At 38.8% G+C, this 16523-nt stretch overlaps 1 protein-coding gene across 1 annotated transcript in view; it reads left to right on the top strand.

Annotated features, from left to right (window-relative positions):
• The window catches only part of EXOC4 (exocyst complex component 4), a 911169-nt gene that overhangs the window by 96336 nt on the left and 798310 nt on the right, over window positions 1-16523 (top strand). Inside the window, exon 6 of the mRNA XM_043968219.1 lies at window positions 1207-1450. Coding sequence (XP_043824154.1) covers window positions 1207-1450 — 244 coding nt within the window. The remainder of the gene's footprint in view (window positions 1-1206; window positions 1451-16523) is intronic.

Below are 16523 nucleotides of genomic sequence, written 5' to 3'. Positions count from 1 at the left end.
TTTGGTCTGATCAGACATACTGTAACTTGACTCTAACATAGTGATGTCATTTTGGTCCTCTGAGAACAAAGGACGATAACAAACCAATGGAAGAACCAGTGAAAGTTCTGAAGAAGAGTTTATGAAACATATGTTTTCCTTCATGGCAATGATATGAGAATGAACTATTACAGAACATCATATAGTCAGTCATGGTCTCTATTGGATGTTTTTGGTTAATTATTTTTTTGGTCACAAGAGAAGATATAGTACTGAAAGAAGGAAATGGGAAATGACCACAGTGTCAAGACAATTTGATTCAATGAAACTTTTTTTTAAAAAAAGAAAACAGTGCCTTTTGTGGGCCTCAGAAAGCTGAGGTTTTTCAAACTTACTCAAGGGAAGTTAGAGATTTAAGGAAAAGGAGAAGCTATCATACATGCCTCCAGTTTTCACTCTCGTTTATGTCTTTGTAATTCTTCTTGTTCATTCTGGGAAGATAATTGGTTATTTCTAGACTACTTCTTTTATTATTTTTGTAGGATCTTTCACTGGTGACAGTTGTTATTCAGAGAACCCTTTCTTCAGGATCAGCAAAGACTTACCATCTTTTGTACTGCATATATGTATCCCATAGAAGAGAAAAATGATTTTAAAGAAGACTCAGTTCCTTATTTCTCTCCCCTGAAAGCTTTTCTCTTTCTGAAGTCCAGTGACTTAGCATATATGGGGAACTAGCTCTTCTGTTGTTTTTATCTCTGCTGTTTTAAATTTAATTATTTATGTGTTTCTTTTAAGTACTCCATTTTTTTTCATTGTCCTGAGATCTAAGTAAGTGATCTGTTAGTTGACTTCAGGTAGTGACTTTCCTCTGAAGTTTACAGTGAGGATGTTTAGTTTTCTTAATCAGTTGACAGACAAATGAAGTGACATGTTAGGCAGTTGAAGATTCCCCATGACAGACTTGCCAACTGTTTGTTTAATTGTTATAAATATTTCCTGTCTTTCATTCTACATTAATTGAGATGATGCAAATAGGGATATGAATGTTATTTTGAGAATGTGGGATAGGTACTGTACAAATATGAAGACATATTTCTAATGAGGACATCTTCATTGGTTACCTTGTTCCTCCTAAGGAAACATGAAAAATAGCCGACTCGTTTGGTTAGGACTGCCTTTGTAAATACCAGACTTTTTACATTTGATGTTTTGTGTGATTTTCAGTCAGAGAAATGAACCTGCAGGACATCAAAGAAGATTTGGAGCTGGATCCAGAAGAGAAGAGTAACCTCTTTATGGGCATTCTCATCAAGGGGCTAGCCAAACTGAGGAAGATTCCAGAAACAGTTAAAGCCATCAAGGAACGCCTGGAACAAGAGCTAAAGCAAATTGTTAAGAGGTCCACGACTCAGGTAGCAGACAATGGCTACCAGAGAGGTGAGAACCTCTCTTTGGAGAACCAACCAAGGTATGTGTGGGATCATTTGTGGCATAAAGGTCTGAATACTTTGGCTTTACCTGTCTCTGCCAGTAACTTGTGACTTCTCCTGGCTTTAGATTCCTCCTTCAGATTATAGGGTTTCATTTTGTGATCCATAAGGTTACTTCTCAATCTCAGATTCTGTCATTTCATTATTTCTCCCAGTATACCTACACCAATCATTATGAAAACAAATGTTGTAGGTCTGCATGTTGGCTAACCAATCATCTTGTTTCTAGATAAATTTGAGGAGGGTAATAAATTTGGAAAACAAAATAAATTCCACCCCTAAGTAACCAAATGAAATCCTCTTTGATGATTAAGAAATGTTATATGTCCAAGATCCAAGCTATTTCAGGAATTTATCAATAGGAGACCCAGGAGCTTCAGCTATACAAAATAGCTAACAGGATTTAGAAAGACAATCCTGTTGTATAGGGAGAAAGAAAAAGACATCAAGGGAAAATACAGATCCTAATTAGGTTGTACCTTTATCCCTGATTAATGCACAGTCCCCTGGGGAAAACCGGGAGTGTATGTATAATCCGGGAGTCAACCATGCAAAAAACAGAGAGAGACGGAGGGAGAGAGGAAGAGAGGGAGGGAGGGAGGGGTATAGAGGGTTGAGAGGAATGGGATTAAAAGTGGAAGTTTCATACAAGAGCCCTTAGTGCAGAGTAGGTTCATTTACTCAGTGTTTGCTGGGAAGTCTGAAAAGTTATGGAGGAAGAGGGGTTGTGTTTCCTCACAGTATAGGTCAACCTGTGTTACCTAATTGACATCTTATTGTCACCTTTTTAAGAAAATGTGAGATAGTTGAGGACTGTTCTTGAGTATTGTATAGTTCTGCCTTTGTATCTCCAGCCTTATTCAGTACTTGGCATGTAGTAAGGACTTCAAGAAATGCTACTGACTTGTCTTAAGTTTCAGCTTCTGAATCTTGAGACTTCAAATAAAGAGGCATTTCTTTTTCCTTAATTTATGCAGTCTAAAAGCTCCTGGATTCCCTAAAAATTTTATTAAATACTCAAGATATTAAAACAAAGGTTTTCCTCCATTCACATTTTAGGTTCACTATTTTGAATCATGTTTAAAAAATCTTTCAGACATTAATTCTCCTGAATGGCTGTAATTCATGTGTGGTGGTTTTTGTTTGTTTGTTTGTTTTTGAGGGGGTGGAAGGGGAAGGGAGAAATAATTGGCATGGTAGGAAAAGGGGTTAAAAAAGAAAATAAAGTTTTAAAAGTCTGAATTCTTTTTTAAAAAGTCTGAATTAATTAGTAAGTCACTGGCTGTAGATAGATAGCAGTATAGACCACTCCCAACTTTCTTAGGTTATTCATGCTGTAATAGGGAGAAACTTAGGGAAGGATTCTGAATTTGAGCTTTCCTGTACTGTGTCCTCCCCCATGACTGAGTTCTGGCAATGACCTGTTTGATTCCCTCTTAGACACTCCCATACAGGGGCTTGCTATTTACCCTCCTCCAGTGCTCCAATTCCTCAGATAACCACAATATGCTTTCATAGGGAAATACATTACTAAAGTATATATTGGAAATAAAACAAAAGGGCATGAATCGATAGCTTTTCCACAGAACTCATTATAGTGCCCTTAAAAGCACTGTATCTTTCCCAATATTTTAACTTCCTCCTCCTGCCTTCTGTAAGCCCCTCCAGAATTCACACATAGAAATTACTGCACCAGAAGTGGATTTTCAGTAGACTGCCCCAGGAAATAATAAATGTTCCTGTACAAGGAATGAGTCAGCAGGAGTTTTTATTAGTTTTGTCAGTATTTAAGATGGCTCTTGTCGGCAGGACACATTGGACACTAACTAGTGAACAAGCTGTTTACTGTGGTTTCTGGTTTGTGATATGACCCCATCTTGTAAAATGTACAACTCCCACCTTTGTTATCAGAAAACCTTCTGTGACTACATAAAGTAGTGGAGAACTTGTACGTTTTTCTTTGAGAGATTGGAATTTAAATTCTTCAGTTATTTCCATTGAAGCTGATTACTTTGATCCAATCTCCTACAGCACTGTGGTACCACCTAATTTAGCTTAATGGATAGTGTCTGCTTCTAAAGCGATTTGAGAATTGGCTAATAATGGAGATTTAAGGTTAGTTTGCTAGTCTGCTTTGTCAGAATTACATCTGTGAGAAGCTTACATTCATGATTTCTTGGTTTTGTCAACTTTGACTCTTGTGAGGATGAATAGCCCTTGCTTTATAAATAATTAAAACCCCTTAACTTGTCAGACTATAATATAGCTAAAAGAACCCTAGTACTAATCTCTAACTATAAGGATTCTTTCCATATTCTAGCCTTAAGAAAAACTGAACAACAGCACATGAAATACAAACCCTCCCATACTTCCACCTCTGAAACAGTCTCAAAGTAGAGCCAAATATAGTAATTTTCCCTAAGGGCATCATTGTAGAACATAATCTCATTAAATACAATCTGGTTGTGATGCATTACATCCATGTTTGCATCTGTCTTTATGTAAAGGGAGTTAATGTTGCATGCTGGTTTGTGGGAAATGCATAAGAGAGCAAGGTAGTGAATCATCTTGCTTTAAATTCTTATGGAGGCTGGACAGTTTTTTCAACCAGTTCTCACCCACTTAGGAGAACCCCTCATTAATGTAGTTTTGCTTCTAAAAATGTCTGTTCCCTGTTTTCAGCTGAGGCACCCTTTCTCCTCTCTTCCTTCAGTTTCATCGTGATTTTGTCAGCTATCTCTCAGCTACCAGGGTCTTTTTGGGAGGAAACTTGAGCATACTGTTGTCTTCCACGAAAATAAACAACCATATATGATGTTTCTACCTTAGTGCTGCCACAACCACCTGCCTCCTGTTGTCCCCAAAAGCCCTGCCTCCTACTACAATTCTGCAGTCTGTTTCTCCAACCTCAGCTGTCTCATTACTACTTCTTTTCCAAAATAAGTCTAGTAACTTTGGTATTTCCTGTTTTGGAAGAGCCCTTGTTTCTAAAATTCGTAGTGAATTAAGAATGACTTGAGAAAGGGTTTAAAGGTGTGTGGGGGGGAGGGTTTCTTCTACAGGTGCAGTGCCATGTTTCAAGGATAGGAAACAGAGGAAAGTAGATGGAACAGACAATTAAAGGTATGATTAGTGTGTGTTTGAGGAAAATACTGCTTATCTCTGGAATTGCTCTCTTTAAACATATTTTGAAATCTTCTGAAAGCAAAAAGTGTTACCCCTTTGAGAAAGAGCCAGAGACCTGATCTACCTGAGGAAAGAAACCTATCTATGGAGTGTTGATTAGACATTCATTGAGGGGGAATTGAATAAGTGAAGAATTTGGCTACTAAGGAAATTCTTTTTTGTTTGTAGAGAGATCAGTATTGGATTTTTACATAGACTCAAGGGACTTCATTCATTCATTCATTCTTCTTTCTTTCTTTTACTCTGGATGACTAAAGAGAGAGGAACTAATAGGGGAACAGTGGTTGCAGGGTAAGGGGGATGAAAGCCTTACCTGATGGATATTAGTAGAAATCCATTTCTCATTCATATACACAGAAAGATCAGATGGGGCACTCCAGAGCTTATTAGGAGTCCCGAGGAAGCAAATTAAAACCTCCTCTTTGATAAGTTATGAGCAAGTTTAAAGTTTAAATCAAAGAAACTGGAAGCTTCGAGGCACATTTCCTGTTCAGCTTCTGATTCTGAGTAAAGCTTCAGGATGAGTTTTCTGATTGAGCCTAGGAATTAAAAAGCGGGATTACATTAGGCAGTGATTTATAATAGTTGAAATGCCATGGCAGAACAGTACCATTGTACTTCGGCATTTTTATTTCTCTAATTCTTTTCATATTCTTGTCTCTCATTGTTTATTCTTAGAAAATAGTGATTATATTAGATTGCAGACGGGCAAAGCCTCAGTACCAAATTGTTTGCAGGTACAGAAGAACATCCTTTTTGGATGCCAACTCTGGAACACATAGCATGGATTAGAAAGATGCGTGGCGGACCTAAGTAGGCTGCACCATGTTGCCAGCAATGAGAAGTGACAGAAAAGACATTATTGTAGACAGAGGTCACACTGGAAAACAGGGTGGACCTGTCATATAGCAGGGATGAGAGAAAAAAAAGGGATAGCTGGAGGAGTATATTTGTACCCTCAATATACTAAAAGATGGAGTGGAAAGCCTGCACTATGATGGGTTGATCCTCTCTGAAGGATCCATAGGAAGGCATACACAAGAACTAGACAAAGAGAAGGGAAGTATGGAAGAGTTGTATTCATTGTCAATGGAGGGACTAGTCGCTCACAAATAATATCATAGAATTACCAAAATTGAATATTGAAACAAAATTTGTTTTTATTGAGGCATATTGCTTTTGTAGAAAAGATATTGGCTAGATGAAAATTGTAGGCATAGTGCTTAAAAGAAAAGGTGATTTTAGGAAGCCTAGTCTTTGAGAAATAATGTCTTAATGTGAAAGGCACAAACGTGGGTAGGAATGAGTAAAAACAGCACATAGTGCAGGCACTGAAACCAAGAGTATCTAAGTTATAGGACAACTCTTTACAGACTCCCTCTCTCCTTTTTTCGCATTATGAAGGAATATGGCATGTATGGCCTCAATTTTGCCATTGTATCTGTAGCTTGACTTCTGCTAGGGTTCAGTTACTTAGCTCATCCTTTCATCCTAGAACTAAATGGAAAGACCTTTAGTGAAGTTTCAGCTGTGATCTACCTGCGACTGTAAAGGACAAAAATGGGTGATAGGGAGTTGATATCTGAGATGAGTAAATGGTTAGAGAATATCTAGCAGTCTTGAAGGTCATTGTACCCACATGAATTATAGCCATGGGTATTGAAAGAACCGACAGTTGTGAGATTTCTGAGCCATTGTCAATGATGTATGAAAACTTTAGGGAACTAGAGAAGTCCTGTAGTACTGGAAAAAGGCACATGTTCCACGGATTTTTTTTCTTAAAGGGAAAATGATGGAGTTTTCCAACTCCAGTGAACTTGACATTGCTTCTTGGCAAAATTCTGGATCATATGATTAAAGAGATAATGAACAGGGAGAAGCCATGATCAGAAAAAAACAACTTGTTTTCATTAAATACAGATGATGGCAAACATTTTCTTTCTTTTTTTTTGATAGGGTTACTGTATTAGTAGATCAGGAGAATACTGTGGATATGGTTTATTCAAGTACTGTTTTGGATTTTAGCAAAGCAATTACAATTTTTCTCATTTTATTCTAGTGAATGTCAATAGTGTGGGCTACATCTCAGTCTCTGCTACTTCATTTGGAGGGGGTAGCTTCCATTATTCTCCTTCCCTTCCTCTTTTCTCTAGGTTTGTGGCTGCCTCCCACCAGCCAACTAAAAGAAAAGTGTTTATAACTTTGATAATCCACCTTTCAAAGGGTTTTGGCCTCCTGATTAGGTGTAGTGGTGCCAAGGAATACATTGTTTCATGGAATGTAAGCTATTGGGCAAAGATGCACTGAAACTTAAAATAACCAGATTTGTTAGAGAATCCAATTCAAAATAAGGTGGATCTATCTTGTATCCCATCCCAGGCAGGATTTGATGTCTTTTGTATCCTAGTGATGTCCTCTGATAAGTTCCATTAGATTGTAAGCTCCTTGAGAGCAGGGACTGTATTTGTTTTTGCCATTCTTTTTATCACCAGTGCTTAACACAGTGACTTGCACATAGTAGGTGTTTAACAAATTCTTCTTGTCTTGACTTGGTATCATTTAAGAGAGAACACTGGTATGGACTCTATACCCCTGGGACAGCATTATAGTGAAGGTAAAGCATATATCTAAAGAGAAATTTGGTAAGGGTGGCTTATAATGCTTAGTAGACCTGCAACAAGCATCAGACTTATTTCGGTTCAAACATAATAATATTCCCTTTGGTCTTTCTTTGCTGCAATAAGCATTTTTTTCTTTTAAGTATCTGAAGACCCTGTTTAAGATATTTGGGGAATTGGTTATTTTCATTTAAGGAAGAATAGTTGAAGAGCAGGATTGAGGCAAGGTCAAGAAGAACCTGTCCTTGGGGCCTCTTGTAGCCATTCTCCAGCAGTGCATGTAGCACCTGGACATGCTTGGAATCAGGAAGGTCCTGAAGGGCATTGAAGTGACTGGTTAATTCGAATCAACGCGAGGGAAGCAAGCAAATTTAACTTCAGTGATTATGATTCCATTTGATTAAGTCTCTACTTTTGATTGCATGTGACAGTGGAAAGATGCTTTAAATATACCCAAGAACCAAATATGGGAATGGATGAATAGTTTGAACAGGGGGATACATAGATGAAAACCTCCATGCTGAAACCCCAGTCTATTTTCAGAATGTCTACTAAGATATTTTTAAAAGACAAATGACAAAAGTTATATGATTTGAGAGCAGGGTGGGACCTTAGATATCTTCTAGTCATAGTATTAGAGATTTAGGCATGGCAGATTGCTCCTATGTTACCTAGCCCATCCCCGGTCATATCACAGGTGAGAAAACTGAGATGTGGAGAGGAGAGGGCTGACCTCCCACTTCATAACTGTGATAACAGAGACGTATTGAGCTTCCTTAGGCTCATGTAGTCAGTGAGTAGAAGAGCTAGGACTAATAACAATTCACATTTGTATAGCATTTTCCTCACAATCGTTCTTTGATGTCTAGGGAATGTAACTATTATCACTAATTTTCATATAATGAAACTCAAGCTCATTGAGGTTCAATGTCTGCACATCTAGAAGGTAAATGGCAGGAACTGGATCTTTGGACATTCTTTTGGGTGCTCTTTCCTCAACATCAAGCTGCCTCCTCATTAAGAAGGAATATTTCTTTACATCTTGGGGAGTAAACACAGGGAACTTGTTACTTTGAGACATGGTATTAGCCAGAAAATATCTATCATTTCAGGAAGGGTTCAATTCAGTTTCATAAATATTTATTGATCACCTACTTTGTGTAAGGGATTGTGCTTGGTGCTGGGAATACAAATACAGAAATGAAGGAGCATGGTGGGTGGTGAGGATGTTGTATTTGTGGCTAGAGAACTCAGCCCCTTAGGGTCTTTGTCCTTTGGACAATTCAGTTACTTCTGGATTTCAGTGTCCTCATCTGTTAAATTAGGTTTAAATGAGATGACTTCTCAGTTCCCTTTCAGCTTTAAATGAAGGCAAACTCATCTAACCTAGATTTAGTTTGCCCCAGACATCCCATTCGACCCACTCCTCCATGGGTCTTACTATTTGTCCTGGCCTTCTTTTTCTCCCCACTCCATCCCATTCCACCAGTCTTTTTACCTCTTGCTGTGGGAAGAGAAACCAAACTAATACTACCATTAGTCTTGAAAAAGGCATGACGGTGGCTACTTGTGACAGCATTCAACATCCTTGTGACTCCCCAAACAAATTCCCTCCCCCAAATCTCTTCGTGTGTGTGTGTGTGTGTGTGTGTGTGTGTGTGTGTGATCTTCCTCATTAGAGGATGAACTCCTTGAGGACTGTTTGACTTGTGAGCACAGTGTCTGTCACATTGCAAGCACTTAATAAATGCTTTTCTATTCATTCATCATGTAGTGGAACTATATGAGATTCTCCAATAAACCTCCATCAGCCCTGCAACAGAATATAGGCTGTTCTGCTATAACAAAACATATATGTTCCCTAGAATTACCACACTATAAAAAATTGAGCAATAAAAACCACAGAACTTATGGGAAGATGAGGTTAGGGACATGATGCTCAAAAACTTCATCAGTAACCTTTTTTTTTTTGGGTGGGACAATGAGGGTTAAGTGACTCAGGGTCACACGGTTAATAAGTGTCAAATGTCTGAGGCCAGATTTGAACTAAAGTCTTCCTGAATCCAGTAACATTTTTTTTTAAAAGATAGGAACTAAATAAAAATGGTCACAAAGTTTTATAAAAGGTTAAGAAATATATAAATATGATAATAATTAGTGGCTGCATCTGTGGCCTTGGGCTGCTGCTGAGCCTGCTCTCTGGGCTGTAGGAGCAAGTTAGGCAGGGCAGGCCACAGCTGTAGGCTGTGACAGAAGGGGTAGGAGTGATGTGGACCAACTGTTCTGAGTTCCCTACTCCTTCTGTACCTTTACCTCCACAGAGACCTGAAGAGAGCTTGCGGAAGTGAACAGCAGAGGGGTTGCGGCTTGTGAGTTACTGTGAAGAGGTGCAGTTTTCTGCATTCTTGACATTTCTCTTGTAGAAATTCAAGTTGTGCTCAAAATGTTTCCTAACATATCAACTGCATTGGAACAAAGTCACATTTTTGAAACACAAATTATAGCAGAACTGCCTGTATTAATACAGAGAGACCACCGGCGTAAGCACATCTCTGTGCCTACATAATCATATTTTATCAACTTGAATTCCAAGTTAGAGACCAGACCAATAAAGGAAATATTGATAAAAATCTACTTAGTGAATTGTTTGATAACCTCATTCAATTACCAGCCATCACATTGTATCAAGTGGTAGTTCTTCATTGGGCAGATAGGGAGAGCTGCCTCAGGACTCATCCCTTTCTGGTTGTGTATTTGCTAGGTGCCACAATAGGGAAAATGCCCCTGACCTAAGTTCTTGCACAGGCTGAGTCCCACTTTTTTTACTTCAGATGCCTGCTTGGCTTAGGTCCTTGAACCTAAGAGGGAAATGCTTGTGTAGAAAGCAATTCATCCCTTGATGGTGGTGGTTGTGTTGTGTATAGTTTGGAGTAGATTTATCGTAAGAAAAAGGGTTGGAGGGGGGAAAAGCCCAGAGAAAATAATGCCACTTAGTGTAGTTAGTTCATGATATTCTCCTTTTTATATAATCTAATTTATATTCATGTAATGGTATGTTACAATATCAGGGATAGAAATATCTGTGCTTTCATTGGTCAGTGAGGAAACGTCCTCTTTCCAGGGAAAGTCAGTACCTAATTGTCCAGAACACTGAGTGGTTAAGTGATTCCACTGGAGTCACACAGCTAATGCGGGTCAGAGGTGGTACCCGATCTCAGCTCTTCCTGTCTTCTTAGTTGGCTCTCTTTCTGCCATGACTTGTTCCCTCTCAGTTATCACTATAATAACTCCACATAGTTCTAAGGTTTGTGTAGAGCTTTCTTTTAAAGGAAGTGATATAATGAGGTCCACTAGCATACATGTGGCAGGTACTGTGCTAGGCACTAGGAATGCAAATATAGAAGCAAAAAAACAAACAAACCAAAAACTCCTTCATATGTTCTAATGGGAGAAGACAACACCTAAGCAAAGAAGTTGAAAAAGATGGAGAGGGAAGAAGTGGAAGAAAGTGTAAGGGCTAAAATTCTAGCTAATCTGTCTAAAATATCTAATGAGTGGTCGCCAATCAATTATAAACTTTAGCAAGAGTATTTAAGTGTTTAAGTATTTATTAAAGAACATTAGGATCAGTGAGAAAGGTAAAAATCTAACTATTTCTAAGAGACTCCATCATCCGACCTGCCATGGTGAGGTCAGCAACAAAAAGGAACAGTGCTTCCTTCTTCCTCACCAAAGCCTCCTCACACACACAGCTCCAAGCTAATTGGCTGGTAGCTTTGATAGACAGTACCCACGAGCAAACGTCACTTCCTGATGCTAAAGAAAAGCTACATGGCTTGCCCTCAGATGCCTTCTCCTCATGGCAGAGCTTTCGTACAGTAACTCTCCAGCAGGCAGTGTCACTCCAATCGTTACAAAAGTCTTGAGTGTCAGGAATCTAGCCTGGAGACTAATGAAGGGTGAACATGGCTAGACTGGGCCCATCCTTAAAGTGGAGGTTCTGGGACTCAGGGCTGCAGGAGTGGAGAGATCTTCCTGGATGAGAAGGCTGCTGGCACATGGTAGAGAAAGTAGTCTAGAGTCAGGAGCAGAGCCTGAGAATATAGGCCATCCATTGATCTGTAGTATCTTCACTTTATAGATGAGGAGCATACAGCTAGAAGGCCTCAGAACCAGGACGACAGTCTGGGGTCTTTACTCTTAAGTCCATTGTATCACAAACGTATAGTATCTCATTTGCGCCCTTTAACATCTCCTGAAGTAGGAAATTCAATTATGTATCATCTCCCATATTATAGGTCATTCTTTGGACACAAATTGGAAGTGTGAAATACATTTATTGATCCTTTTCTATTTCACATATTAGGCATCTGTATGTAGGCTCAGAGAAATTAAGTGACTTTCTACAACTCCTATGGATTATGATGGAGAGAAGACTAACACCTCAAGTTTCCTGTTTCCTAAGCCAGTGTTCTTTCCATTAAACCAAAATGCTTCCCGTATTTGTGAAGATTGCTGACTAGAACATCTACTGATTTTCCCCCAAGAGTGGTAATACATTTCCCCACATCCATCCTCATTCCCATGTAGTGCTCATTTTGATTAGATATAGGCATTTGTGAGATAATTGTTTATGATTAGTGGTACAGCCTGTGGACACGAAACTGAATAAAACTGACTCACTCACATTTACACACAAGCCATTGACCTTTGCATCTTCAGAACTTTCTTCTAACAAACTTTGCTGGAATCTCTATATATAGAGTCTGAGTTAGAGCAGTTTGATTGAAAGTCTGGGGGCCTAGGTTTATTTCCCTATTTTAGTCACTGATTTTCCACATGACCTTAGAAAAGTCTATTGGTTACTTTGTGACTCAATTTCATGACCTTTAACACAGGATGTTTTATGGTATGGCATGCTTCCAAAGCGCTGTGAGCTAAGGTATGGGTGGGGAGAGAATGCAATGTAAATGTATAAAGCCATTTAAAAGTTATTGATAGAGAGACTAGAACGGATATTCAATTTAAGAACAAAAAGTAAAGTGACAAAGAATATTTTAAATTTTAAGCCAAAGCTGACTAACATAGGATTATGCTGTTATGATATAATGAAATATATTGAAGCTACTAGAAGCAGGAAAGAGAGGCAGAGGGAGGAGTATGCCAAGAAGAGATCTTTGTGTTTCTCTTCAGGGAGGCTGTGTTGTAGGTCTAGAAGGGAATTCAAGAGGCTGTCCATGCCAACCCTCCGGTGATAGTCTGAGGGTGATAGTCTACTGAAAGCATTTCAGACAAATACCAGTCTTGTTATATTCCTGAACATCTTTAGGAAAGAAAATTGAAGAGTTTTTCTGTTAGTCTAGTCATATTTAATCCTATAGTTTTTGTTTTTGTTTTTTACAGGGCATTGAGGGTTAAGTGACTTGCCCAGGGTCACACAGCCAGTAAGTGTCAAGTGTCTGAGGCCGGATTTGAACTCGGGTCCTCCTGACTCCAGGGCCCATGCTCTATCCACTGCGCCACCTAGCTGCCCCCAGTCTAGTCATATTTTAAAAGATCAAATACAACGTTTTTCCTATGTCTGAACTATATTACCTTTCTGTAATTTTTTTTTTTATTTCTTAGAATCTTCATATTTTAGAGCAGGAAGGAGACTTAGAATCTAAATCTGTCCTTATACAAATGAGGAAAGTCCAGCTCAGAGAAGTTAGGTGACATCCCTAAAGTCACATGACTATGTAATTCCATAGTTCAGATTAGGACCTAGGTCTCTTGAGTTGCACTCAAGTTCTTTTGTGTGCCAGCCCCTTCAGGGGCAGTTTCTTCTTGTCTGATTCTAAGTGGAGATGGAAGCTGCTGGTTATGTTTCTGTATTGTCTCTTCCCTTTTCACTTAAAGACCTATTAATGAATTATTGCCATTATGGAACTCAACACTCCTGAAAATAGGCATTATATAACCTTTTAGATGATTAGTGACCTACAGTTCTTTTTTGGGGGGTGGAGTGGGGCAATGAGAGTTAAGCGACTTGCCCAGGGTCACACAGCTAGTAAGTGTCAAGTGTCTGAGGCTGGATTTGAACTCAGGTCCTCCTGAATCCAGGGCCAGTGTACCACCTAGCTATTCCCCCTATAATCCTTTTGAAGTCAAAAATAACTACTGAGTAGTCAGCATCATTGATGTATGGTGAGAATAATGTAGGAAGAGCTGAATCCATTGATTTATAGAATAATTGGTGATCAGTTTATTTTATAACTTAATTTATAATAATCTTTTACATATAATTATTTGATTTACTTCATATATTTACATATAATTAATAATAGTCATTTATTAATAATAAGTATAGTATAAGATCTGAGCTCAGGGTTTGCTATTATTGCACATTTCTGGACTTAGCAGTAGAGGAAAACTCCTTGGTTATTGTCTTTGCCTGTCAATAGGAAAGTAGAGAACCCTGAAATTAAGTTCTCAGTAGGTCTGTAGTAGAACTGAACTGATTTGTACCTCATGCATATCTTTGCTTCGTGACCAAGTCAGGCATATTTTTGGCTACAGCACTGCATTTTCTGGCCAAGTGACTAATTCAAGGTTCTTTATGTGCTAAATTTAGGTTTAGGGGACTTTTTCCCCATACCTTACAAATTAAGCATTTTTCACAGTTTGATAAAGTGTCTTTAGACCATATATACTCTTCTTGTCTTTTTTTAAAACCATCTACACATATTCCTTTAAAATATCTCCTTTCTACCATTTTGCACTTTTTAAAACATTTTTATCCTTTTTTTTTTTAAATTTTTTTTTTTGGTGAGGTAATTGGGGCTAAGTGACTTGCTCAGGGTCACACAGCTAGTGTCAAGGGTGTGACGTCCGATTTGAACTCGGGTCCTCCTGAATCCAGGGCCAGTGCTCTATCCACTGTGCCACCTAGCTGCCCCTGCACTTTTTTTTTTAAAGGAGACACTTAAGGATTAGTTATCATAGGGGAAGTACTTGGTATAAACAAAGCAAAAATTTGTGATTTTAATGAAAAGAAATTAATAGATTAACTTTCACTCCCTCAGAATCAATCAGAGAATCAGAGAGATTTTAAGGATGCATTCTTTTTCTATCTTAGCTCCTTTTCTTTCATATTCTGGCCTGATTGGCCATTGTTTGGCCTCTTAATGGCTCTGAGTGAGTGCAAATAGCAATTGTGTCTGTTTTGGCCAGAAACCAAGAATGCCTTCTCCTCCCAGACTCCTTCCCTTATATCATATTGTTTGATCCTCATGACAATGCTGTGGGGTTGGTGTTAGCATTATTCCTAATTTACAAATGAGGAAGCTGTCCTCAACATTCTAGAAAGATTTTTTATTACAGTATTGAGGTTAAGTTGTATAGGCTGTCTATGTTCTTCAGCTTATAGATATTTCATGTTAATATTTAGATGAAGAAACTGGGCTCCTTAGTAGGAATTCTATATGAAATATTTTTTTGTAAACTATGATAGCTGTTCTTTGTCATTATTATTTACTTAAGAAGAAAAAGTAGTCTTAAGTTTCTGGAATGAGTAATTGACATGCTCAGATTTTATCCTTTGACAATTAAATCTCTCCATAACCATTTATAGCCCTTTTTTTTGGTATCTGCCACTTTAATAAAGTTGCACTCATTAAAGTCACCAGAGACTTGCTAATTGTCAAATCCAATGTTTTTTTCTAAGTCCCTGTTTTCCTTGACTTCTCCATAGTTTTTTATGTTTTTGACCTACCTCTCCTTTTTTTAAAAAAGTCTCTTCCCTCACCTTCATTGACACTACATAATCCTTGTCTCCCCAGTATTTGTTCTTTTTGCTATTCTTCCTTCCATCTCTCTTTTCCTAAATTCAGTCATTCCGTGTGTGTATGTGTGTGTTTAGAGAGAGACAGAGAAAGTGACAGAGGACACACAGAGAGAAATACAGACAACCAGGAGAGATCTGTTTCCCATCACTTTGATGTGGGGAAATAGGGTAGGGAGTTTGGGATAGGAGTTGGGGTTAGGGGTCCTTAGGAATTCCTCTTTAAAGAATTACACCCTCTTGTATACAAAAGCAATAGAATAAGATAATAGTTTATTTAGGGGCAGGGGCAGGGGCAGGGGAAGGGAAACCAAGAGAGAAATCCTTGTACTTCTCATGGGGAGAAAGGCATGGCACAGAGCATGACTCTGAGATACCCTCGAGCAGGAGACAGGCAGATACTTTTATAGAGGACTGATGGTGGTCTGATGCGGTGATCACCTGACTGTGGAAAGTTCCCCTATTGAGGGAGGACCATCCCCTCTGGTGGTGGCTGGAGGAGTTGAGTGAAGGGTGACTGCAGATCTCTCAAACCATCTCTCTCCTTCAGACACAAAGGCAGCAGCCACACCTAATCCTATCTCCCCAGGGGTGGAGGAGACTTCAGTGAAGGGTGGGGGTTCCAGAGCTGGCTCAGTCCAGTCTGGTTCCACTTATCTCTTTAGTGTGTTTGTCCTTTGGATTAGTTTCTCAAGGAGAAGGTTCTTTGACATACCCCAGAGAACTTCTGGGGTGCTCTGGGCCCATAACATCTTCACGAGGTATGGCTATACTAATAAGTCTCAAATTAATATTTCTAGCCTTGTCTTCCCTCCTAATATCCAATTGTGCATCTCTCTCCACTTGTTAACATCTCTCTTTTTTAAAAAAATTATTTAGGGGCGGCTAGGTGGCGCAGTTGATAAAGCACTGGCCTTGGATTCAGGAGGCCCTGAGTTCAAATCCAGGTCAGACACTTGACACTAGCTGTGTGACCCTGGGCAAGTCACTTAACCCTCATTGCCCCACCAAAAAAACCAATTATTTAAAGTTTTGAGTTCCAAATTCTCTCCCTCCCTCCTCCCGCTCCCTCATCCCTGAGGTGATAAGCAGTAAGATATAAATTATACATATGCAATTATAACATCTCTTTTTTTGCCTCAGATTCAGCATTTCTAAACTCACTCCCCTCTCCCCTCAACAACTGTTTACAAATATATTGTTTGCTCCTCATGACAATTCTGTGGGGTTGGTGTTAGCATTATTCCTAATTTACAAATGAAGAAACTGAGACTGAGAGAGACTTTTGCCAGAGACACATGGCTAGTGTTTGAGGTGGTCTTTGAGTTCATGTCCTCCCAGCTGTCTGGACATTGACTTTTAGCTTTTTTTTTTTTAAGTGATTCTTTGAATCACTTTAGTTCAAGATGCAGTGGTTTCCTGCAA

Source organism: Dromiciops gliroides, chromosome 5 (assembly GCF_019393635.1).
Source record: "Dromiciops gliroides isolate mDroGli1 chromosome 5, mDroGli1.pri, whole genome shotgun sequence".
Classification (NCBI taxonomy): domain Eukaryota; kingdom Metazoa; phylum Chordata; class Mammalia; order Microbiotheria; family Microbiotheriidae; genus Dromiciops; species Dromiciops gliroides.
This window is presented reverse-complemented; position numbering and strand designations above follow the sequence as displayed.